Consider the following 24321-nt stretch of genomic DNA (forward strand, 5'->3'; position numbering starts at 1 on the left):
AAAAAAAAAAAAAATCTTGAACGTGTAAGTGCAATGATTCCCACAAAATCAGTTGCTGGAGTTAATGACCAGTTTGTTAAGGCATTAACTGCCCTCAGCTGGGAATGACCAGTTTTGAGGGGAATGGCTGCACAACTGCTAAGATAATTCAGTAACGTGTTCAAATAATGATCCAGCTAATTAACAGTGAATTTCTGTGGAAATCCTATCGAAGTACTTATGACCTCTGCATTTAATAGCCGGTGAGTTCATCATGATTCATGTTTATTACCATAAATACCAAAGGAATCATAATGACTAGGCCATTTTATTTTCACCGTGGCCTTATTACTTGAACAGATCTGACTAAGCCACCTATAGTCATGAAGGACCTAGTGCTCAAAATATTCAGTCTTTTCACTGCTCTGCTCAAAATTCACAGAGCCTTTGGTGCTATGCCAGCATAGCGACTATTGGCAGACTGCTTTAACTTGGGATGCCATTAGGGAATAATTGATGTCTGTAAGTCTTAAAGGAGCCCTTTTGAAATGTCTGCCATTGGTATGATGTAGAGAAATCATAGTTGGTTAGCTGGAGTTTATGGTTCTTCATCATGAATTCTTATGGGAAAATCGTAACTCCCAGCCCCAAATTCATTTAGGATATGCAAGATTTTTTTTTTTTTGAGATTTATTTTTTAAGAACTCAGATATCTTTTCTTCCAATGAATGAAGAAGACTATTATTAGCTTATAATAAGGGATAAGCTTTAATTTTACTTGGACCATTTAATCTCTCTTAATTGCTGTTTATTGCTATGTGATCTTTAAATTAGTCTTTAAGTAATAATAAATGTTGGCTGCCAGAAAGCCGCTACTTTCTGTGTGCAGCTGTGTTTGAAGAGATGAATTTAGGTTATTTCCAGACATCTTCCCCCTCCAGGTATTCACTTTTCTCCTACAATATTTTGTCCTTTTGCTGTAGCTGTCAGATATCTGCTAGATACCGTAAAGTTATAGGCTGTGTTTTTATCAAGCAATTAGTCACTTGTATAATCATTTATGATTCAATGAATATGATACATACCTGTGGTTTATATACTATAATCTTTCTTCATACATTGCAGTTCTTTAGAGGAGATTGGAAATATGTGATTTGAAACAATAAGATATGAATTAGAATCATCAAGGTAACATATGGGTAACAACCATTTATAAAATATTTCCATCTTTTTTCCTGAATAAAAAACCAAGTGTCATCTTGTATCTTTTTTCATTCCCTAAATAAATACAAAATGAGAAGAAAATCAATTTTATAGATATTTGTAAATCAATTGATTGAATTCTAGGGCACCTTTACCCAGATAAAATCTATAAGACATATCAGCAACTTGGGTTATATAGACCTCTGAGTACAATATTGTAGTCCCTTATATCTGTCATCACCTCCTTTCACATTTTCCTCAAGGGAAAAAAATATCTCTGGTCATATTCCAGTTTCTTTTGTTTGGTTGTGCTCAGCTCAAACAAATGGGGAAACACCTGTATGTTTTATTTGCCTGGGACATGAAACTTAAAGGTAAATGAAGTAATATAGCTAATAGTGAGGTTTGTCTTCTGTGTTCTCAGACTTCTCTCTCTGTGTCCTTTCATCTTTTTGTACCCCGTCGCCTCCACAGCTATTCCCCACTCTAGGAGTGAAATTAAGTTCTGTTACAGACGAGGAAGCATGAAAGAAGGAAGAGAGGGTCACAGTGTGTTTGTGGTAGTGGTGGTGGAGGAACACATACTGATGACAATAATCTATCCTTTGATTATTTTCTTTTCCCAATTTTTGTTCTGATTAAGGGATTTATAACCCTATGAGACTGATGAAGGGTCCTTATCAGATACTGGTCACTGAGTGGAGCCTTGAGGGATGAGGTGACTCTCCTAAGCCCGTACTTTGTGTATAGCAGAGCTTTATAGGAAAGTGACTAGGGACAAGTGGCTCAACCATAGGCTCAGAATATACCTGTGAACCCTGTCTAGCTCATCTCAGAGGAATCTTGGCTGCCTCTTAAACCTACATTACCTCTAACTATGGTCAAATCTTGAGGATAGAAAACCACAAACACAACATATATATTAGGGGAACGTGAAAATAGTGTTCTCTTGGTAAAACAGAAAAGTGTTATTATCAACATAATAATACTAAGAAATGACATTTATTGATGCAGTTTATTGTGTGTCAGACTCAGTACTAATTGTTTTACCAGGATTCCTTCACCTAATCTTCACATAACAACTCTTTGAGATAGGTACAGTTGTTATTCCAGTTTCACAGATGAAGAAACTGAAGCACAGAGAATTTAAAGAACACTCAAAAGGCCATTTATGCTAGTAAGTGGCAGAGCCACAAATTGAACCCAAGCAGTCTGCCTCCAGAGCCTGAGATTTGAACCACAGCATTTTACTGCCTCTGTTTACCACTCTACTCAACTTTTAAGCTTCTAGCACCTTGTTTTTCTCATAAAATCAAACACTGCTTGATAGCAGTTCTTGTCCAATTCAGTGAGAGTGAGTTTGAGAACTGCTATAGATCTAGTCCCCCAAACTGCTTGGGGGATAATGCAATTTATCCCTGTCAAGATCTTTCATCCATTGGAACCTATTGCATCTGGGCACAGGTACTCTGATAAATAAATGTTTTTCTTCATTTCATCTCCCCTCTTCTCCTCTTCTCCCATCTTCTCACCTCTTTCTCCATAGAGTCCCTTCTTAACTGCATTTCCTTCCGGTACTGTGCCACTAAGGAATGATGATAATAATTTATGTTTATTTGGCATTATTTCACCCTTCCTGCTGCTTCCTGGAAGGCTTAGTGGAGAGTACATGCACACAGGCTTTGTAGTCCAATCTAGGTTTGAATCTCAGATTCACGAGCTGTGTTTCCTTTTGAAGGATTCATAACCTTAATGAATGTCATTGCCTCACATCCAGATCAGAGATAATACCTACCTCTTCAGTTGTTATAAGAGTTAAATGAGAAAATACATGCTTAACATACAAGAGGAACTATCAGTTTGCTTAACTCTTTCTCTCTTCCCTTCTCTCAGAGAATTGTAGTTATAGAAAGACTGGCTATCCACGAATCTTTTGGGATAGCCTTGTAATCCTTGAGCTTCTGTTTTCTTCAGTCCTTTAGTTTTAGCACATTTTTGGGGCATGATAATCATTTTAGGTAAAGATTATGGGAAATTGGGCATATGTTCAGAGACTTTTATTTTAAATCAAGCTTTATTTTCTAGAGCAATTTAAGGTTCATAGCAAAATTGAGCAGAGAGGACATTAATTTCCCATATACTTCCTGCCTGTCCCCCCAGCCTCCCACCTTTTTTAAAATTATTTTTTATTGGAGTATAGTTGCTTTACATAGGTTTTTAAATAGAAGATCACAGATAAAGAAGAATTAGGAAGGTACGGGAGAACTGCAAGGATCTTTCACCTTTGGCCATGAGTATGGGGAGAGAAGGAGAAAGAGAAAGCACACAAGGGCAGAATTAGAACTGGCAGTAGAATGACTCATCCTACTTTTTGAAACTAGATATTTAGTTTTGCTGTGGAAAAAGAAAGTAATATAAATTATTGTTGAATCTGAGATGTTTCTTGCATATGTTGTTCATCTACTTTTTAAAAATTATTGTAATTTTAGGACTTTTCTCTAGACTTTCTATTCTATCACATATCCTTTATCCTGAGTTATCCTTTGGAAGTGATATAGATATATAATCATATATATATGTGTATGTAATTTGCTCTAGAAGGACCTTCCTTGTTATTCTCTTTATGGGGTACAGACCTCTTAAAGGTGAATCTTTCTTTCCTCTCACCTTACATGAATTGATGTACCACTTTAGAACACTGCATTTTAGAATCCTTTCATTGATAACCAGCAGTAGACAGACAATCCTCAAACATAGAATAGTGTCCTTTTTCATTCTTAGTTCCACACTGAATTTTAATGTCTGATTATTTACTTTGATGTTAAAAAATCTTTTATATTGGATATTGATTTCTCTGTTTCTTCTACCATTTATTTAGTAAGTTGTGTGACTTGGCATCCTACTTTTCAATGAATCCATTACATAGAGAAAATATTTTCAAATAATATTTTGAAAAAATTAAGTAGGACTAGAACCTACCCACAGCTGAACAACATATAGAAAGAAACTGTAATAGCAGGGAAAGAGAGACTGTGCCTTCAGAATATGAGTTTGCTGTAGGAACTTACTTGAAAAGATTTTAAAATACCTCAGTCCCTGGAGAAAAACTAAATACTGTGAAGTATAATCTGACCAAACCCCTAAGGGATACTTTCCTCTCTGGAGAATAAAGTTGGAATTTTTCATTTTTAATCTACGTATCATGCAAACCTATGCAAAGATTTGTTTTCCTATGGCAAGTGTGTTTTATACTAGAATAAGTATAAATGAATGCCTTCAGCGGTGTAAAAATGTGATTTATTAAAATCTATGAGTCTTTTCTATTTAGATTGCTCTGATCCCAAGAGCAAAATACTGGGGTTGGGAACACCCAGTTAGTCTCTACTTTTCTCTTTTTTGGAGTAATTTCACAGTTTTTGCATTACGTTTTCCTCCAGATGTAGTTCCTGCATATGTTGTATTCCAAGTGGTTAAGTTAGTGAATTCATAGATTTTTAGTTAAGATGAGAATGTTTACTAGTATGTATTCATCTGACGAACATATGCTAGATTTTATTGTTTTTGTTTTATGCCAAGAAGTCATTTTTACATTGATACTGAAAGCCATAGGAAATAGGCTTTAGCCAAACAATTTACAAAGATGCAAAAGTCTTTGATTTTTAAAAATTCTGTTTTTAAAATGTCTTTTATTCTATCATATGTCAGTGTATTTCAGTCTTTTATACCTGATAATAAAACCTTACTTTAAAGACCGTTTTACCTTATGATATAAAAATGTTTGAGACATACTGTAATATACCTCTGATGTATATGACTTCACCTCTGGTGAAAATTCTGGAGTCAGAGAAACCTGTGTTTAAAGCCCTGCTCACCCACTTACAAGGCTGTGTAGGAAGTATTTATTTTTCTCCAAGTGTTAAGTTCCTCATCTGAAACATAAGGATGATAAAATTTATTTGACAGATTATTTTGAAGACTCACATTGTTCTTCCTTACCATATGATATATTTTTTATTTAACATATAAGCTCCAGGAAAGCAAGAGGCTAGAGAGAGGGTCACTATATGTTTTTAAAAAACACCTGGAAACTTAAAACACTTTTGTGTCAAATCTGAAAATCTTGTAGAACTAGTAATTTCTGTCTTTGACTAAATGTGCTTATTTTTTCAGTTTTAGCCTCTGATTTTTTAAACATAACATTGTTTTTTTTTCCAGCTTTATTGAGATCTAACTGACATATAACAGTATGTAAGTTTAAGGTGATGACTTGATATATGTATATATTGCAAAATATATAAGGTTAGATATAAGGGTAGTTAACTATAAAAGTTACCACTTGAAGATTAGTTACCACATCCATCACCTCACATAATTACTTTTTTTCTGGTTGTAAGAACTTTTAAGAGCTACTCTCTTAGCAACTTTCAGATGTACAATACAGTATGTTAACTATAGTCACCAGGCTTTTTAGATATTAAAAATAGAATCAATCCGCAGGTATTTATTGAGAAACTTCCATATGCTATACTAAGCCTATAAGAATACCGAGGTATGTCCCCTAAGAATTTCTCACCACCTCATAAAGAGGTAACCTAATATCTGAAAAATTTCATAAGAATATAAAATAGTATTTTTAAAAAACACGAAGTATTTTAGTAATTTTATACTATGGTAGACACAAGAATAAAGGTGCTGAATTTATCCTCCAGGTCACAGTATATTTAAAATTTTCTTGATATGTTATTTATCAACTAAATTTATGTATATCCTTGATTTTGTTTTAAAACTCCAAATATCTCCAAGGATTTCTCATAGCCCAAATTTTTTAAAAATAATATTGTTTTTTGGATAAAACTTTTTAGCTAAACTTTTCTAGCTCAAGTTTTGTCACTGACTTTGAGATCATAAGTAGATCCTTAAAATATGGTCTGTCTGAAAGCATGTAGAAGGACTACATGACATATTAAAGTCCCATTTTATTTTTCAAATCTATGATATATCATTCACTTTTCTTTTTTCAGTTTCAAGGTGTACGAAACTAGAATAATCTTACCTCAAAAGTTCTGAGTCAATCCTTAGACTATGCTTATTATCTCTACCCTTTAGCATTTTATAGTCATGTATTTTTTTTCCATCTTTATTGGAGTATAATTGCTTTAGAATGTTGTGTTAGTTTCTGCTGTACAACAAAGTGAATCAGCTATATGTATACATATACCCCCATATCCCCTTCCTCTTGAACCTCCCTCCCACCCTCCCTATCCCACCTCTCTAGGTCATCACAAAGCATCGAGCTGATCTCCCTGTGCTATGGAGCAGCTGCCCACTAGCCATCCGTTTTACATTTGGTAGTGTATATACGTCAGTGCTACTCTCTTACTTTGCCCCAGCTTCCCCTTCCCACCCCTGTGTCCTCAAGTCTGTTCTCTATGTCTGCGTCTTTATTCCTGCCCTGCCACTAGGTTCATCAGTACCGTTTTTTTAGATTCCATATATATGCTTTAGCATACGGTATTTGTTTTTCTCTTTGTGACTTACTTCACTCTGTATGACAGACTCTAGGTCCATCCACCTCATTACAAATAACTCAATTTCGTTCCTTTTTATAGCTGAGTAATATTCCATTGTATATATGTGCCACATCTTCTTTATCCATTCATCTGTCGATGGACACTTAGGTTGCTTCCACGTCCTAGCTACTGTAAATAGTGCTGCAGTGAACATTGTGGTACATGTATCTTTTTGAATGATGGTTTTCTCAGGGTATATGCCCAGCAGTGAGATTGCTGGGTCATATGGTAGTTCTATTTTTAGTTTTTTAAGGAACCTCCATACTGTTTTCCATAGTGGTTGTATCAATTTACATTCCCACCAACAGTGCAGGAGGGTTCTCTTTTCTCCCCACCCTCTCCAGCATTTATTGTTTGTAGATTTTTTTGATGATGGCCAGGCCATTCTGACTGCTGTGAGGTGATACCTCATTGTGGTTTTGATTTGCATTTCTCTAATGATTAGTGATGTTGAGCATCTTTTCATGTGTTTTTTGGCAATCTGTATGTCTTCTTTTGGACATGTATTCTTTTTTTAATGTAGCAAATACTATTCTACTTTATTATTTGTTATTTTTCCAGTTTCTGATTCATAAAAATTAAATATACTTTTTGTTTACTATTTCTTATACATTATCACTGTCAATGAAGTGTGTTTATCACATATTTTGATAAAACAGTAAGGATGGGGAGGCCAGTGGCCAAATCTACTTTTTAGTGGGCTACTGGGAACAATTAATTCTTAGGTTTGTGGTTAATTTTTTTCAAAAGTATACCTTGTAAAATACACATAATCTCTTGGAACTTAGTGATATTTCATAGATAGTGTGCTCCAAACTTTGGAATTGAAATAGGGAGCTCAAAATATTTTCTAAATTAGGGTTATATAATGATTTTTTTTGATTCAGTAGCTTAAAAGTTTTAATGCATTAATTTGAGTGTATTATACAAAAAAAATTAATTTCTTTGTGGTCATTCCATGTCATGCATGGCATAATATAAAATCTCACCATATCCATGATTTCTTATTTCCAGGCAATGAAAACTACAAACAAATAGCAATGTGTGTTCTTTACCACATAAGCATGGATGACCGCTTTAAATCAATGTTTGCATACACTGACTGTATACCACAAGTAAGTGCTTTAAGTGTTTTTTTAAAAAGGGATTCAAAAAATATGTTTTTTACTTTCTTCCCTTGATTTGCCAGATAGGTTTTTTCTTTAAAATTCCCCTCTTAAAAATAATATAAATTTGTTATATACAATCTGGAAAGTACAGAACATTATAAAAATGAAAGTAACTTTCTGTTATCCCAAACCCAGAGATAACCATTTAAAATTTTGGTACATTTTCTTCTACATAGTTAAAAAAATACTGTATTGAGATTATATGCCATATGTAATTTTTTTTTTTAAACATCTTTATTGAAGTATAATTGCTTTACAATGGTGTGTTAGTTTCTGCTTTATAACAAAGTGAATCAGTTATACATATACATATGTTCCCATATCTCTTCCCTCTTGCATCTCCCTCCCTCCCACCCTCCCCATCCCACCCCTCTAGGTAGTCACAAAGCACCGAGCTGATCTCCATGTGCTATGCGGCTGCTTCCCACTAGCTATCTATTGTACATTTGGTAGTGTATATATGTCCATGACACTCTCTCACCCTGTTACATCTCACCCTTCCCCCTCCCCATATCCTCAAGTCCATTCTCTAGTAGGTCTGTGTCTTTATTCCCATCTTGCCACTAGGTTCTTCATGGCCTTTTTTTTTTTTTTTCCTTAGATTCCATATATATGTGTTAGCATACTGTATTTCTTTTTCTCTTTCTGACTTACTTCACTCTGCATGACAGACTCTAACTCCATCCACCTCATTACAAATACCTCCATTTCATTTCTTTTTATGACTGAGTAATATTCCATTGTATATATGTGCCACATCTTCTTTATCCATTCATCCGATGATGGACACCTAGGTTGCTTCCATGTCCTGGCTATTGTAAATAGAGCTGCAATGAACATTTTGGTACATGACTCTTTTTGAACTATGGTTTTCTCAGGGTATATGCCCAGTAGTGGGATTGCTGGGTCGTATGGTAGTTCTATTTTTAGTTTTTTAAGGAACCTCCATACTGTTCTCCATAGTGGCTGTATCAATTTACATTCCCACCAACAGTGCAAGAGGGTTCCCTTTTCTCCACACCCTCTCCAGCATTTATTGTTTCTAGATTTTTTGATGATGGCCAATCTGACCGGTGTGAGATGATATCTCATTGTAGTTTTGATTTGCATTTCTCTAATGATTAATGATGTTGAGCATTCTTTCATGTGTCTGTTGGCAATCTGTATATCTTCTTTGGAGAAATGTCTATTTAGGTCTTCTGCCCATTTTTGGATTGGGTTGTTCATTTTTTTGTTATTGAGCTGCGTGAGCTGCTTGTAAATCTTGGAGATTAATCCTTTGTCAGTTGCTTCATTTGCAAATATTATCTCCCATTCTGAGGGTTGTCTTTTGGTCTTGTTTCTGGTTTCCTTTGCTGTGCAAAAGCTTTTAAGTTTCATTAGGTCCCGTTTGTTTATTTGTGTTTTTATTTCCATTTCTCTAGGACCTGGGTCAAAAAGGATCTTGCTGTGATTTATGTCATAGAGTGTTCTGCCTATGTTTTCCTCTAAGAGTTTGATAGTGTCTGGCCTTACACTTAGGTCTTTAATCCATTTTGAGTTTATTTTTGTGTATGGTGTCAGGGAGTGTTCTAATTTCATACTTTCACATGTATCTGTCCAATTTTCCCAGCACCACTTATTGAAGAAGCTGTCTTTTCTCCACTGTATATGCTTGCCTCCTTTATCAAAGATAAGGTGACCATATGTGTGTGGGCTTATCTCTGGGCTTTCTGTCCTGTTCCATTGATCTATATTTCTGTTTTTGTGCCAGTACCATACTGTCTTGATTACTGTAGCTTTGTAATATAGTCTGAAGTCAGGGAGCCTGATTCCTCCAGCTCCATTTTTCGTTCTCAAGATTGCTTTGGCTATTCGGGGTCTTTTGTGTTTCCATACAAATTGTGAAATTTTTTGTTCTAGTTCTGTGAAAAATGCCAGTGGTAGTTTGATAGGGATTGCATTGAATCTGTAGATTGCTTTGGGTAGTAGAGTCATTTTCACAATGTTGATTCTTCCAATCCAAGAACATGGTATATCTCTCCATCTATTTGTATCATCTTTAATTTCTTTCATCAGTGTCTTATAATTTTCTGCATACAGGTCTTTTGTCTCCTTAGGTAGGTTTATTCCTAGATATTTTATTCTTTTTGTTGCAATGGTAAACGGGAGTGTTTTCTTAATTTCACTTTCAGAGTTTTCGTCATTAGTGTATAGAAATGCAAGAGATTTCTGTGCATTAATTTTGTATCCTGCTACCTTACCAAATTCATTGATTAGCTCTAGTAGTTTTCTGGTAGCATCTTTAGGATTCTCTATGTATAGTATCATGTCATCTGCAAACAGTGACAGCTTTACTTCTTCTTTTCCGATTTGGATTCCTTTTATTTCTTTTTCTTCTCTGATTGCTGTGGCTAACACTTCCAAAACTATGTTGAATAATAGTGGTGAGAGTGGGCAACCTTGTCTTGTTCCTGATCTTAGTGGAAATGGTTTCAGTTTTTCACCATTGAGGACAATATTGGCTGTGGGTTTGCCATATATGGCCTTTATTATGTTGAGGAAAGTTCCCTCTATGCCTGCTTTCTGCAGGGCTTTTATCATAAATGGGTGTTGAATTTTGTCGAAAGCTTTATCTGCATCTATTGAGATGATCATATGGTTTTTCTCCTTCAGTTTGTTAATATGGTGTATCACGTTGATTGATTTGCATATATTGAAGAATCCTTGCATTCCTGGGATGAACCCCACTTGATCATGGTGTATGATCCTTTTAATGTACTGTTGGATTCTGTTTGCTAGTATTTTGTTGAGGATTTTTGCATCTATGTTCATCAGTGATATTGGCCTGTAGTTTTCTTTCTTTGTGACATCTTTGTCTGGTTTTGGTATCAGGGTGATGGTGGCCTCGTAGAATGAGTTGGAGAGTGTTCCTCCCTCTGCAATATTTTGGAAGAGTTTGAGAAGGATAGGTGTTAGCTCTTCTCTAAATGTTTGATAGAATTTGCCTGTGAAGCCATCTGGTCCTGGGCTTTTGTGTGTTGGAAGATTTTTAATCACAGTTTCAATTTCAGTGCTTTGATTGGTCTGTTCATATTTTCTATTTCTTCCTGGTTCAGTCTCGGCAGGTTGTGCATTTCTAAGAATCTGGCCATTTCTTCCAGGTTGTCCATTTTATTGGCATAGAGTTGCTTGTAGTAATCTCTCATGATCGTTTGTATTTCTGCAGTGTCAGTGGTTACTTCTCCTTTTTCATTTCTAATTCTATTGATTTGAGTCTTCTCCCTCTTTTTCTTGATGAGTCTGGCTAATGGTTTATCAATTTTGTTTATCTTCTCAAAGAACCAGCTTTTAGTTTCATTGATTTTTGCTATTGTTTCCTTCATTTCTTTTTCATTTATTTCTGATCTGATCTTTATGATTTCTTTCCTTCTGCTAACTTTGGGGTTTTTTTGTTCTTCTTTCTCTAATTGCTTCAGGTGCAAGGTTAGGTTGTTTATTCGAGATGTTTCCTGTTTCTTGAGGTAGGCTTGTATTGCTATAAACTTCCCTCTTAGCACTGCTTTTGCTGCGTCCCATAGGTTTTGGGTCGTCGTGTCTCCATTGTCATTTGTTTCTAGGTATTTTTTGATTTCCCCTTTGATTTCTTCAGTGATCACTTCGTTATTAAGTAGTGTATTGTGTAGCCTCCATGTGTTTGTATTTTTTACAGATCTTTTCCTGTAGTTGATATCTAGTCTCATAGCGTTGTGGTCGGAAAAGATACTTGATACGATTTCAATTTTCTTAAATTTACCAAGGCTTGATTTGTGACCCAAGATATGATCTATCCTGGAGAATGTTCCATGAGCACTTGAGAAAAAATGTGTATTCTGTTGTTTTTGGGTGGAATGTCCTATAAATATCAATTAAGTCCATCTTGTTTAATGTATCATTTAAAGCTTGTGTTTCCTTATTTATTTTCATTTTGGATGATCTGTCCATTGGTGAAAGTGGGGCGTTAAAGTCCCCTACTATGATCATATGTAATTTTATATTGCTTTTTTAACTTAATATATCGTTAAGTACCCTCCCATGTCACTGAACATTCTTCAAAAATTATTCATAATAGTTGTATACTATTTTATTGCATAAGTGTACCATAATTTAAATATTGTTAAATTGTATATTTAGGTTTTTTTCCAGTTTATCACATAAAAACTGCTGTAAGTAAACATATGTAACAAATGAAATAATGTGGAATAAATATCATAGTATGTAAAAGCTTAACCACATCTCGATTTTTTCTTTAGTTTAAATTCCTAAAAGTAGAATTACTAGGTCAAAAGGTATTTTGTGTATTTGACACAATATGGGCAAATTACCTTCTAAGAAGACGTGAGTTGATTTTTTTCCAACTGTCACGTCACTTTTAACAGCACTGGATACTATCATTTCTCTAAAAATGGAGTGTCTCTATTTCTTTTTATTTGCATTTTATTTGCATTTCTGTGAATATTGGTGAGGTTGAACATTTTTCACCTGCTTATTGTTGATATTATGTTATAAATCATTCATGTCCCTTGATAATTTTTCCATTGGCATGTCAATATTTTAGGATTAATAAATAATATCTCTATATATAATAACTATTTTAACTCCTTGTCATATTACAGACGTTTCCCAACTTTGTCATTTGCCCTTTAATTTTGTTTGTGGTTGACGGTTTTAAATGCTTTGCATTCTCTGATGGGAAAATGCTTCATCAAAATACTTTTATTTTTATAGCACTGCTCTCAAGAAAGATTTTTGCTATAACTCAGTTGCTTGATATATTTCATATGTTAGGTTTATTTGTCTTGAAGGAGTTTAGTGATTTTTTTTTCATAGACTATAATGGTGGAGATTCTATACATGTGTAATTTTAGGGAATTTACATTCATGGAATCACTATTGTGCCATTAATCTTCATTAAACTGAGCTCTACTAATTTGAATACTATCTGATGATTGGAACACTATTAGACTGATTTTTAATATTATTTTTATAGTATGGCTTTCTAAAATAGAAAAAGCAAAATCGCAGGATGTATAATATACAATAAAAATAACACTTTTAAAAGACACTTCAGAAGAATATGTATAGTAAGTCATACTTATTAAAGTAATCCTCTTAAGACTCCTACTACGTAATTCCTTATTAGCCTAATATAAGTTATTAAATGTATATTATTTGGCAAATAATTATTATGTAGTAAAAAACAGGCCATAGTTTTTCTTTTTATTAATTCTTATTAATCCTTCTATTCATCCCAAATTAATAAAACGGTTCTAAAAATTGAATTTGCTATTCCAGAATTTTAATACTTTATCTACACGCAATTAAAAAACTGATAAACTCTCAAGGATAATTTCTTAGGCTTTTATACCAGGGGATAAACTAATTATGCTTGTTTACAGAAAGTAGACGTCCTTCAAATATGCAGCATATTTTATCTAACAAGGCAAGGCTTCTTATAGAGATAACACATGTCAGACTACAGCCGATACAAAGTGTAATCAAACTCTTTGTCAAACAAGTTTTCAATAAAAGAGTAGCCATGTCAAAGGGGGATTACAGGTGATTTACTACAGTCTCACTTCATATGTTCCAAGGGGTTTTGCTTCACAGTTTCAAAGGGTGTTCCTTTTCCAATCCCATTTAATGTCAGAACTTCATTGACTACAGGACATGAATTGGAAAGCAATGATAAAAGAATAATATTTTTGTCTAGATTGACTGTTTTTATCTAGATTAGATTTTGAAGAGAATAACATTAAATAAAAGAGAAATAAATGTAAACTAAAAAGAGATTGAAAACTTTTTGTTAAATATTTAATTTGGAGTTACCCTTCCCTCTATACCCTAGAATTTACAATCTCAAACATAAAATGTGAAACTTTATTTTCAATAAATAATCAGAAATAAAAGCCTGTTTAAGTTACTTTTGAAACATTATTATTATTGCATTTGAAGACTTTGTAGAAAATTCTCCCATACCTTTTCAAGGACAACATTCATGCTTGTTTCCTTGCCAGATAATTTTCTAACATCAAACATTTCTGCAGTGGGGTTTTCAGAACATTTATGGTCTGTATTTCATGAACAGAATCTTCCAAAATTCATTCAGTGGTCAGTGTTTTGGGGTTTTAGTTTATTATATTTTGTTTTTAAAGCTCAACCCTGGTAAGAATAGTGAGGGTATGTTATCACATTATGTTGTAAACATCCTGAAACTTTTTAGTATGAGGCCATATTTTGAGAAACCAAATGGTACTCTAGAATAGTATGTTTGTTCCAGCCTATAACTTGTACTTTATAAGGCTCAACTTTGACATATTTGGGGAAAAGTTGACATGGTTTGATTGCCACCCAGTACCAATTGTAAAAGTACATTGTAAAATAAAAGAATCATGGAAAGCAAATTTGGGATTAAATTGAAATTTCCAAGCTTCCTTCAGGAATTAAAACGATACTCCTCTCAGAAGTATTGACTCCTTGAAGTAATGTTTATAATACTAACAAAGCTTTGAACTCATTTGTGGTAGCAACTGATTAACCTACTTATTAAATAAAACCATATCTGAAGTTTGGAATATATTAGAGTTAATGTAATACTCTGTTCACTTTGAAATTATGCACATTAATTTTTGTTTAGTAAATATTGTCAAGTATTACAAATGAATTTTTCAAATGAGCAGCCCAAAATAACTTTGAAAGTGAGAAAGCAGTGGTTCAATTGTCATTCATATTCATTTCAGTGATCAACAAAGATGTGGGATATGGTCATATTCTTTAATTCCATTAGATACATATGTAAAGGAACTTTATAAACTGTGAAACACTGTACAAAAATAAGGTGCCATTAGTAAATGCTTCTCATTATTTTGGAACCACTCAGAGTCCAATTTAAATACTTCCTTTCTTATATGTGTTACATAGGATAAACCTATACTTTCTAAAATTTCTTCATCAGAATTTTATTAGTCCAAATAAACAATGTGTTAACATTGGGCTCAAGGAATAGCATTTCATAAATTAGATTAACCTTAAGAGTTTGTATCTAGTGCATGATCATGGTCTTTTGGGGGAAAAATGATTACTGATTTCTCATTCTTAAAGAGCTGGACTTTGGTGGAAATAGATTGTGAGATGCTCTAACATAAGCCTATAATTAGAGCTCACTTTTGTAAATTATTTAATATTCAGAGTAGATGTTATAAAGTCAACATGCCTCATAATCTCTCCCAATATTATGTTGCTTTGCTTCTTTTGTACTTTATTGCCTCTAATTATCCAATATATTCTCATTTTTTCCCTCTATTATGCCACTATTTTGTAAAACTTGGGGGTCAGGGCAAGTCTTTCTTTATGTATGATCTTAATGGTCTCAGTGGGTGAATTGTTCCAGGTAAGCGTACTTGGGGATACCAGGAGTTAATGGTTGTATTCTAATAATAGTTAAGAGTACACATTAACAGTTCATTGTTATTTAGACCTCTAAGATGCATGTTTTGTTTAAATAGGTGCAAATGCCATCCAGATGCTTATAAAAGTATTTATTGGTAATAGAATGGCCAAAGTACATGTTTAGGTAATGATGTCATGGTGTTATTTAACATTTTACCTAGAACAGTGCGCAAGAATCTTCATAGTAATCCACACGTTTTCTACCACAGTTGTCCTATTTGGCCCCTCTTTGATCTACACGCTTCTTTTGAGCTGAATGCTGGTAAACGTCCTTTCTGACAGCCCCCTTTGCTCCTGCCTGCCATTATCTGCTGAAGTTCAGAAACCAGAGCATCACTTCAAACAGCAGAGTTAGGGAGTAGCCAGTCAGAAGAGATTCCTGAGGCATGCAAAGTTCTGCCATAATCATTCAAAGATGTTTGGGTAGGGGGGTGGGGGTGGCAGAGGTGTATGTGAATACAGAGAGCTGTAGGGGTTGGCCTCTGGTCACTGGTAAATAAGTGAAGTCAGGTGCCAGAGAGTCTAGACACAGTGATTTCAGTCCTGGGTCTTTGGTATCTGATACTCAATATGGGACTTGTCTGATTGAACACTATTGCCTCTTCATTGCACAGGCTGAAGCCTTTTAGTGCCTTCCTGTTAAATTAGTAAAAGATGACAGTGGACATAGTTAAAACAGAACAAATCTAGTTTTAGTATTTCTTAGTTGTCAGCAATTACACTTACATCTGAAGTGCTATGGGTAACAGTCAAAGACAGTGTTACACGTAGAGCTTGAACTAAACTATTATTTTAAAATGTGAACACTTTAAAATTGAAATGTTTCTCTTTCTTATTATGAAAAACTAATTCTATATCATGATGTATTTCATTCACACTTAGTCCTGATTTCTCTTGATTTGGGGATGTAGGTGTTGGATAAGGTTTTAAACCATGCATTATTTTTTAAAAAACTAGCTCCTGAATATTTCACCACAGGACTTAACGTGGAAATTACAAAAACAAGGCAAAACAAAAACCCTCAGCTTCTAACAAATCACCCTGTAACACTGTTCTTAAAGGCAAATTTCATACTACAAGGTTAATATCAAGTAAACAGCGACAGATATTTTGCCTTGCTAAGCATTGCATTGATGTAACAAACAGACTTCTGTTATTTTTAAAAAGCTTCTTGTATTAGGAGAAGTTTGGAAGAAATCTATAGTGGGTTTTTAATTAGAGTATGAAAAACATACTGTATATATTTACATTTTTAGAGGATTGTCACCTACATTTTTATTAATTTGTAATTTAATTTTAGTTGGCAGTTAATAGGTAGCAAAATCTGTTAAAAGTATATCCAATAAATTAAGATTATTTTATCTTTGCCATAGAATTTTTTTGTTCTGCAGCATTATTAAGTGTTAGTGATTAAAGATTCCACTAGCAGCAACATTTGTGTTAAAGAAGTGCTCTCTGGGAAAAGGCATGATACATGCCAACCATTCACCAGCTATAGTGTTTTTGTAGTTCTCAGCAAATAGTGAATTTTATATATATACATATAGTTTTGTTAGAATTATATCTAAGTATTTTTGGGAGCAATTGTAAGTGGATTTGCTTTTTAAATTTTGGTTTCCAGGTGTTCATTGCTAGCATACAGAAATAAGATTAATTTTTGTGTGTTCACCATGTATCCTTTTTGAAACTTAGAAGTTATTTGGAACTAACGTAGAGAATAACCAAAACAAGATTTAACAAAATAGGGTCTAACCAGTCAACAAAGGCATGTTGATCTAAAAAGGTATCCACTGAGATAAAACATAAGAAATTTTTAGGTTATAAATTTAGGATTGACTTCCATATGTTGTTAGCAATTTGACTAAGAGAAAAATATATTTATATAATATGCACTAAGTTAATATGCTATTTACCAATAATAGTAGACAAGCTTCTCAAAAGTATAGCTTAAGGTTTGTTCATTTCTCCTTTATTACATAGCAACTATCTCTCATCATGACAAATCTAGATTACTGCTAAATGGCGTAAGTGGCCTGCCTTTTTCTTCCTACTTTTCTGTCTGCTGCTTCTCAGATCCATCTTCCCTTTCTCTCTCTCTTTTTTTTAAATAAATTTATTGATTGATTGATTGATTTTTGGCTGGGTTGGGTCTTTGTTGCTGCACACGGGCTTTCTCTAGTTGCAGTGAGCGGGGACTACTCTTTGTTGCAGTGTGTGGGCTTCTCATTGCAGTGGCTTCTCTTGTTGCGGAACAGGGGTTCTAGGCACGTGGGCTTCTGTAGTTGTGGCGCACGGGCTCAGTAGTTGTGGCTTGTGGGCTCTAGAGCACAGGCTCAGTAGTTGTGGTGCACGGGCTTAGTTGCTCCGCGGCATGTGGGATCTTCCCGGACCAGGGCTCGAACCCATGTCCCCTGTATTGGCAGATGGATTCTTAACCACTGCGCCACCAGGGAAGTTCCTTCCCTTTCTCTTATCATTAAGTAGAGTTCGTTTCTTATTTTATACACACTCCCAAATGATTGGGTCCAGCTTTACAGGTTCGGTTATCAACCATAAATGACAATTCCTAAAATTATACCTTCAGTCCAAACATGTCTTCTAAACTTGTGTTTATAATTTTTACTGACTACCTGCACCAGACTGTCACATAGGCAGCTTAAATTCAGCATGTCCAAAACCAAAATTACTGACTTCCTTTTAAAGTTTTTTCCTACTTTGGTTTCTGTCTTTTGGTAAATGTTAGCACCACCATCCATGTTGTTGTTTAGGGCAGAAACCTGTGAGTCATCTTTGACCCTTCCTCTCCCTTAACCCCAACATCTAGTCAGTTGTTAAATCCCAGTTTGATTCTCTTTCCTAAATATATCTCTGAGCCATCCTTTTTATCTCTATGCCCACTGCTCTACATAGTCCAGGCAACCATCATCATACCTCGACTTTTCCACTAGCCCCTTAGATGGTTTTGCCACATTTTCTTACCCTATTTCATTCTGTTTTCTACATTGACCAGATCTTTTCGAAACGTAAATCTTATCCTTACACTTTCCTTATTTGGAAGCCTTTAATGTCTTCCCATTTACCTTAGGATGAAGCCCAAAATCCTTAACGTGTACTTCAGAATCCTGCGTGATCTGGCTTTCACCTTATCTCTTAACACTATTTCCCTCACTCCAACCATGCTTGCCTTCTCTTAATTCTTCAGAAGAATGACTTTTTTTCCTGCCTTGTAACCTTTGCACAAGCTATTTTCATTGCTCAGAATGGTCTACTTCCACACAACATTTTAAATTCCTTAAAGGCAAAGGCTTTATCTAATATTTCTCTTATATTCTCCAGTGTACTTGGAAGTTCATATTGAATGCTGAGCATCTAATAGTTCATTAAGCATTCAGTTATTCAATAGTAAAAGCCTACCACTTCTATGTTGAAAATGTAATTGTATTATATTATTTCCAACATACAATCTAAGGTAACATACTGTGATAAAATAGTGCCTGTGGTTTTTTGTGTGTTTGGGGGTTTTTTGAGTAAAATATGTTTTGTGCTTCTCGCTAGTTAATGAAGATGCTCTTTGAATGTTCGGATGAACGAATTGACTTGGAACTCATTTCTTTCTGCATTAATCTAGCTGCTAACAAAAGGAACGTACAGCTTATCTGTGAAGGTTAGTGCCTTTGAGCTTCATAGATAACCTCTATCATATGCTTTTGGCATATGATGGAAAATAGATAATAAGGAATTAAGAAATATAGTAAATATGTAAATCCTATTTTTAAATAGTTTTAAAAATTATAGCTATAATCCTTAAATGTCGGACTCAGAATATTCTTACATCATGAGTAGAAACACTTACCCTTTAGTAACATTTTATAAACCATTTGGTCAGTTACCCTTATTTGAAATTTGATTTTTAAAAATATTTTCTAGATGAAATAAAACTTTTTATTTGCAAAGCAATCTGTTATAGTGTAAGATGTTGCAATACAAATGTATTAGCTATTTGTTTCTATAGTACCTTCATAAAATGATTCATCATACATTATGATATTTCAGAGTTTGCTCAATAGTTTTTTCGTATTTGAGAAGTATACGTGTTCATTATAAAAAGTACAAATGAGCAAATAGGAAAAAATTTAAAATTTTACTCCCACTATCCAGAGATAATCATAGGTAAAACTTTGGTACAATGCTTCTGCGTATTTTTAAATTAAAATGGGATTCTCTCTATGGTGACATGTTTTTTGAAATTAATATCTGAATATCGTTCCATATGATTAAATACTTTAATAAAACATAATTTCCTGTAGCTGCAAAATAATCCATTAAAGGATTTTCCATAGTTTAATCTGCTAGTTTGTTGCCACTTCTTTTCTGTTACAAGCAATGCTACAGTAATTTTCCTTTCTCTGAATCTTTCATGTTTCCATTTTTATATTCTTAGGATGAATTCCTAGAAGTACAATTTTTATGGGTCAAAAAGTATTTACATTTTAAAACTTTGTGGTACATATTTCATATACATACTGTGCTTCCATTTATGTGAAATTCTAGAATAGGCAAAACTAATCTGTGTTTAAAAAGAAAAAATAAGAAAAAGGGGAAGAGGAGGAAGAGGAAAAGGAGGAGAAAAGAAGAAAAGTAATTGTATTGGGGGACTAAGATTGACTAAGCACAAGGGAACTTTCTGCACTGAATGGAAATATTCTGTTATCTTGATATGGGTACGAATTACACAGGGGCATACATTTATTAAAATTAATTTTACACTTAATATTTACGTATTTTCTGTGTGTAAATTGGGGTTTTTTGAGAACGGAAAATTTTAAAAATCATTAAATTTAAATGAACCTTTATTGGGGGAGTTTTTTTGTTTTTATTATCAGGAAATGGGCTGAAGATGCTCATGAAGAGGGCTCTGAAGTTCAAGGATCCATTGCTGATGAAAATGATTAGGAACATTTCCCAGCATGATGGACCAACTAAAAATTTATTTATTGTAAGTATAGTTTTTGGCTTTCTGTCTATTAAAATAGCCTGAGAATTAAAGCTTTAAAGTGCTGTGTCTGGAAATATAACTCTTCCTTAGCTCTTGTCAAATATTAATTCATGACCCAAGTTGGTTCTTCTTCAACTTCCTTGTAAGTTTAGCTCCTAGAAATCTCAGCCTAAGTTTTAATGTTGTTTTTGTTTTACGATCCCTATCCCTAACCTTTTCATTCTCACTCCAGTTTGCTTGCCTTAAACCAGTTCACCATAGTCTCCCTTAGCAATTTAGCTCAAGGTTATTAAAACAAGAGAATCACATTTGATACTTTTTCTTCCTATGGGTTAAATTATTAGATTAGTTCTTCTGCAGAAATCATATTTTAAATTTGTATTAAAATTCTATTTTATTCAGGATTATGTTGGGGACCTTGCAGCTCAAATCTCTAATGATGAAGAGGAGGAGTTTGTGATTGAATGTTTAGGAACTCTTGCAAATTTGACCATTCCAGACTTAGACTGGGAATTGGTTCTTAAGGAGTATAAGCTGGTTCCGTACCTCAAGGATAAACTCAAACCAGGTCTGTGCTAAATATTTCACTTCTGCGTAATCATTAAGTTATTTCTTTCTGTTGTGGATAAGGCTGCTAGAACAGTATTTTGTGACCATTATTGTACTACGTAACACATTTTCTTCCCACACCTCTAGTTCTAGCCCTAGTTCCGGTTTCTTTCTCTCAGAAAGGCAGTCACTAGTTCTCCTCGTATATGTATGTACTCTCTTCCCTAACAGTATGTTTTTTTAATATTAGTTTCCCTTTCCTATCCTGCCTTCTTATTTTTTTTATCCTGCCTTTTTAAAATTACTAAATACCATCCCGCTCTACACGAGTTCACATGCACACACTAAGTTCTTTGAGGCATTCAAATGACTCTTCTATTTTCTGTGTTTACATTGTCATTCATTTGTATTTTCAAAGATTTATCTCCACCTCTCTACTGCCCCACCACCACGAACTGTCATCATGGAATGGAATTCCGCGAACATGGAATTTTGGAAAAAGGACACATTTATAAGCGTGTTAATGATTCATAAGAACTGATTTAATAGCTTTTAGTATCTTTTCTGTGAATTAGAATTTTGGCAATATAAAAGGATTTGTATCAGGGCATTTCAATGAAAACTTTCTGTGATTTGACTTTACTAGGTGCTGCAGAAGATGACCTTGTTTTAGAAGTGGTTATAATGATTGGAACTGTATCTATGGATGACTCTTGTGCTGCATTGCTAGCCAAATCTGGGATAATCCCTGCACTCATTGAGTTGCTAAATGGTAAATTATAATTTATCTTAATTTATTTTTATGCTAATATATAAACAAGTTATGAGTTTAGATTTTTAAATGTGGAATCTGCAATCATGAAATATTATTTATCTTGTTGTGTTACTCATCTTACAGCAACTTAAATTATATAGTTAGGAAAATGAATTAAATATACTTTTACTGGGATTAGATAGCATAGTATCAAATAGCTTTAGGTTGCAAAGTTAAGAATGTTGCTATAAAGTGATTCAGGACCAATTTTACAGACACTACCCTCCTCTTACCAGCCTTGAACAACTAATATTCTACCATTTCTTCTTTATGTTGAGCTTTGTTTTGGTTGAATTTGATCTCCTATCTTGCACAAACCTTTTTTTTAATATCTTGATTTCTAATCAGAAAAGTTTATTTGGAAGCTAATTCTAATCACCATATTCCCTCCTAGATCCATATATAGTATTGTCCTCTAAACTTTCTGCAGTGAAGAAAATGTTCTCTATCTGCACTGTCCAACACATGTGGCTACTTGAAATGTGGCTGTTGGGACTGAGAACCTGGAGTTTAAATTAAATTTAATTAAAATTAACTAGCCACATTGGCTATGGTTACAATACTGGATAGCGGAGGCCTAGATAGTCTTCCCCTTACCTTTGTTTTGCTCTTAAGGGCCAAGGTTTCATTTTCCATATTGCATACAAAATTTGTCTGACTCTAATAGTATTTATTAGGGCCAAGTTCTCTAGGCCCTTGTGTTAGTCTGCTCAGGTTGCCATAACAAAATACCACAGACTTGGTGGCTTAAACAACAGAAATGTATTTTCTCATAGTTCTAGAGGCTGGGAAGTCTATCAGGGTGCCAGCCAATTTGATTCCTGGTGAGGTCTTTCTTTCTGGGTTGCATAAGGCCACCTTCTTGTTGTGTCCTAACATCCTCATATGGCAGGCGGGCAGAGGAAGTGGGGGAGAGGGAGAGAGAGAAAGCACGAGCACACACAAGTGCTTGGGTATCCCTTCTTATAAGGTTACTAATCTTATGGGATCAGGACTCCACCCTTATGACCTCATTTAACCTTACTTATTTCCTTATGGCCCTATCTCCGAATATAGTCACATTTGGGATTAGGGCTTCAGCATATGAATTTTGGAGGGATGCAATTTGCCCATAGCAGATATACATTAAAAGTAGCCAATTAGTATAGAAGTTAAATATACTAATATGGAAAGCTTAAAAAGCCCCTCTAATCTCAGTCTTTCCTGTACCAGGTATAATACGTAAAGAAAAATACACAAGTTGTAAGTATGTATAGCACAATGAATTTTCAAAATGAGCGCTCTCATGTTATTCCCACTCATATAAGGAAATGAAACATTACCAGCACCCTAGAAGTCCCTCTCCTGCCACCTCCCAGTCATTGCCACCTTCGCCAGAGTGGTTTCCATTTTTCTTTTTATCATCACCCATAGATGAATTTTGCTTGGTTTTCAGCTTTTTAGAAATAGAGTCTTGTTTCCTTTTCCCTATAAATGTGAGGTTTGTCTATGTTTTGTACAGAACTATGTTTCTTTTTGTTGCTGTATAAATAAATATACCACTATTTTTCCTTTCTACTGTTGATTGATAGTAGGGTGGTTGCTTTTGTTTGTTTTCTTTTCTAATCTATTTATTTATTTTTCATTGGAGTAAAATTGATTTACAATGTTGTGTTAGTTTTTGCCGTACAATGAAGTGAATCAGCTCTATGTATACCTATATCCCCTCCCTCTTGGACCTCCCTCCCCTGCTTCCCCCGCATCTAGGTCATCACAGAGCACCAGGCTGAGCTCCCTGTGCTATACAGCAGGTTCCCACTAGCTATCTGTTTTACACATGGTAGTGTATTTATGTCAAACCTAATCACCCAATTCATCCCACCCTCCCCTTCCCCCCGTGTCCACATGTCCGTTCTCTATGTCTGTGTCTCTATTCCTGCCCTACGAATAGGTTCATCTGTACCATTTTTCTAGATTCCACATATACATATTAATATACGATATTTGTTTTACTCTTTCTGGCTTACTTCACCCTGTATGACAGACTCTAGGTCCATCCACGTCTCTACAAATGACCCAATTCCATTCCTTTTAATGGCTGAGTAATATTCCATTGTATATATGTACCACATCTTCTTTATCCATTCATCTGTCAATGGACACTTAGGTTGTTTCCATGTCCTGGCTATTGTAAATAGTGTTGCAGTGAACATTGGGGTACATGTGTCCTTTTGAATTATGGTTTTCTCAGGGTATATGCCCAGTAGTGGGATTGCTGGGTCATATGGTAGTTGTATTTTTAGTTTTTTAAGGAACCTCCATACTGTTCTCCATAGTGGCTATATCAATTTACATTCCCACCAACAGTGCAAAAGGGTTCTCTTTTCTCCACACGCTCTCCAGCATTTATTGTTTGTAGATTTTTTGATGATGGCCATTCTGACTGGTGTGAGGTGATACCTCATTGTTTTGATTTGCATTCTTCTAATAATTAGTGATGTTGAGCATCTTTTCATGTGCCTCTTGGCCTTCTGTATGTCTTCTTTGGGGAAATGTCTGTTTAGGTCTTGCACCCATTTTTTAATTGGGTTGTTT

The 24321-nt window shown here is 34.5% G+C and overlaps 1 protein-coding gene across 1 annotated transcript in view; it reads left to right on the top strand.

Annotated features, from left to right (window-relative positions):
- Positions 1 to 24321, top strand: part of KIFAP3 (kinesin associated protein 3) — a 163380-nt gene that overhangs the window by 80071 nt on the left and 58988 nt on the right. The window contains exons 11-15 of the mRNA XM_061183116.1: positions 7767 to 7867; positions 18944 to 19052; positions 20272 to 20384; positions 20787 to 20952; positions 21580 to 21705. Coding sequence (XP_061039099.1) covers positions 7767 to 7867; positions 18944 to 19052; positions 20272 to 20384; positions 20787 to 20952; positions 21580 to 21705 — 615 coding nt within the window. The remainder of the gene's footprint in view (positions 1 to 7766; positions 7868 to 18943; positions 19053 to 20271; positions 20385 to 20786; positions 20953 to 21579; positions 21706 to 24321) is intronic.

The sequence above is a fragment of the Eubalaena glacialis genome, chromosome 3 (assembly GCF_028564815.1).
Source record: "Eubalaena glacialis isolate mEubGla1 chromosome 3, mEubGla1.1.hap2.+ XY, whole genome shotgun sequence".
NCBI lineage: Eukaryota > Metazoa > Chordata > Mammalia > Artiodactyla > Balaenidae > Eubalaena > Eubalaena glacialis.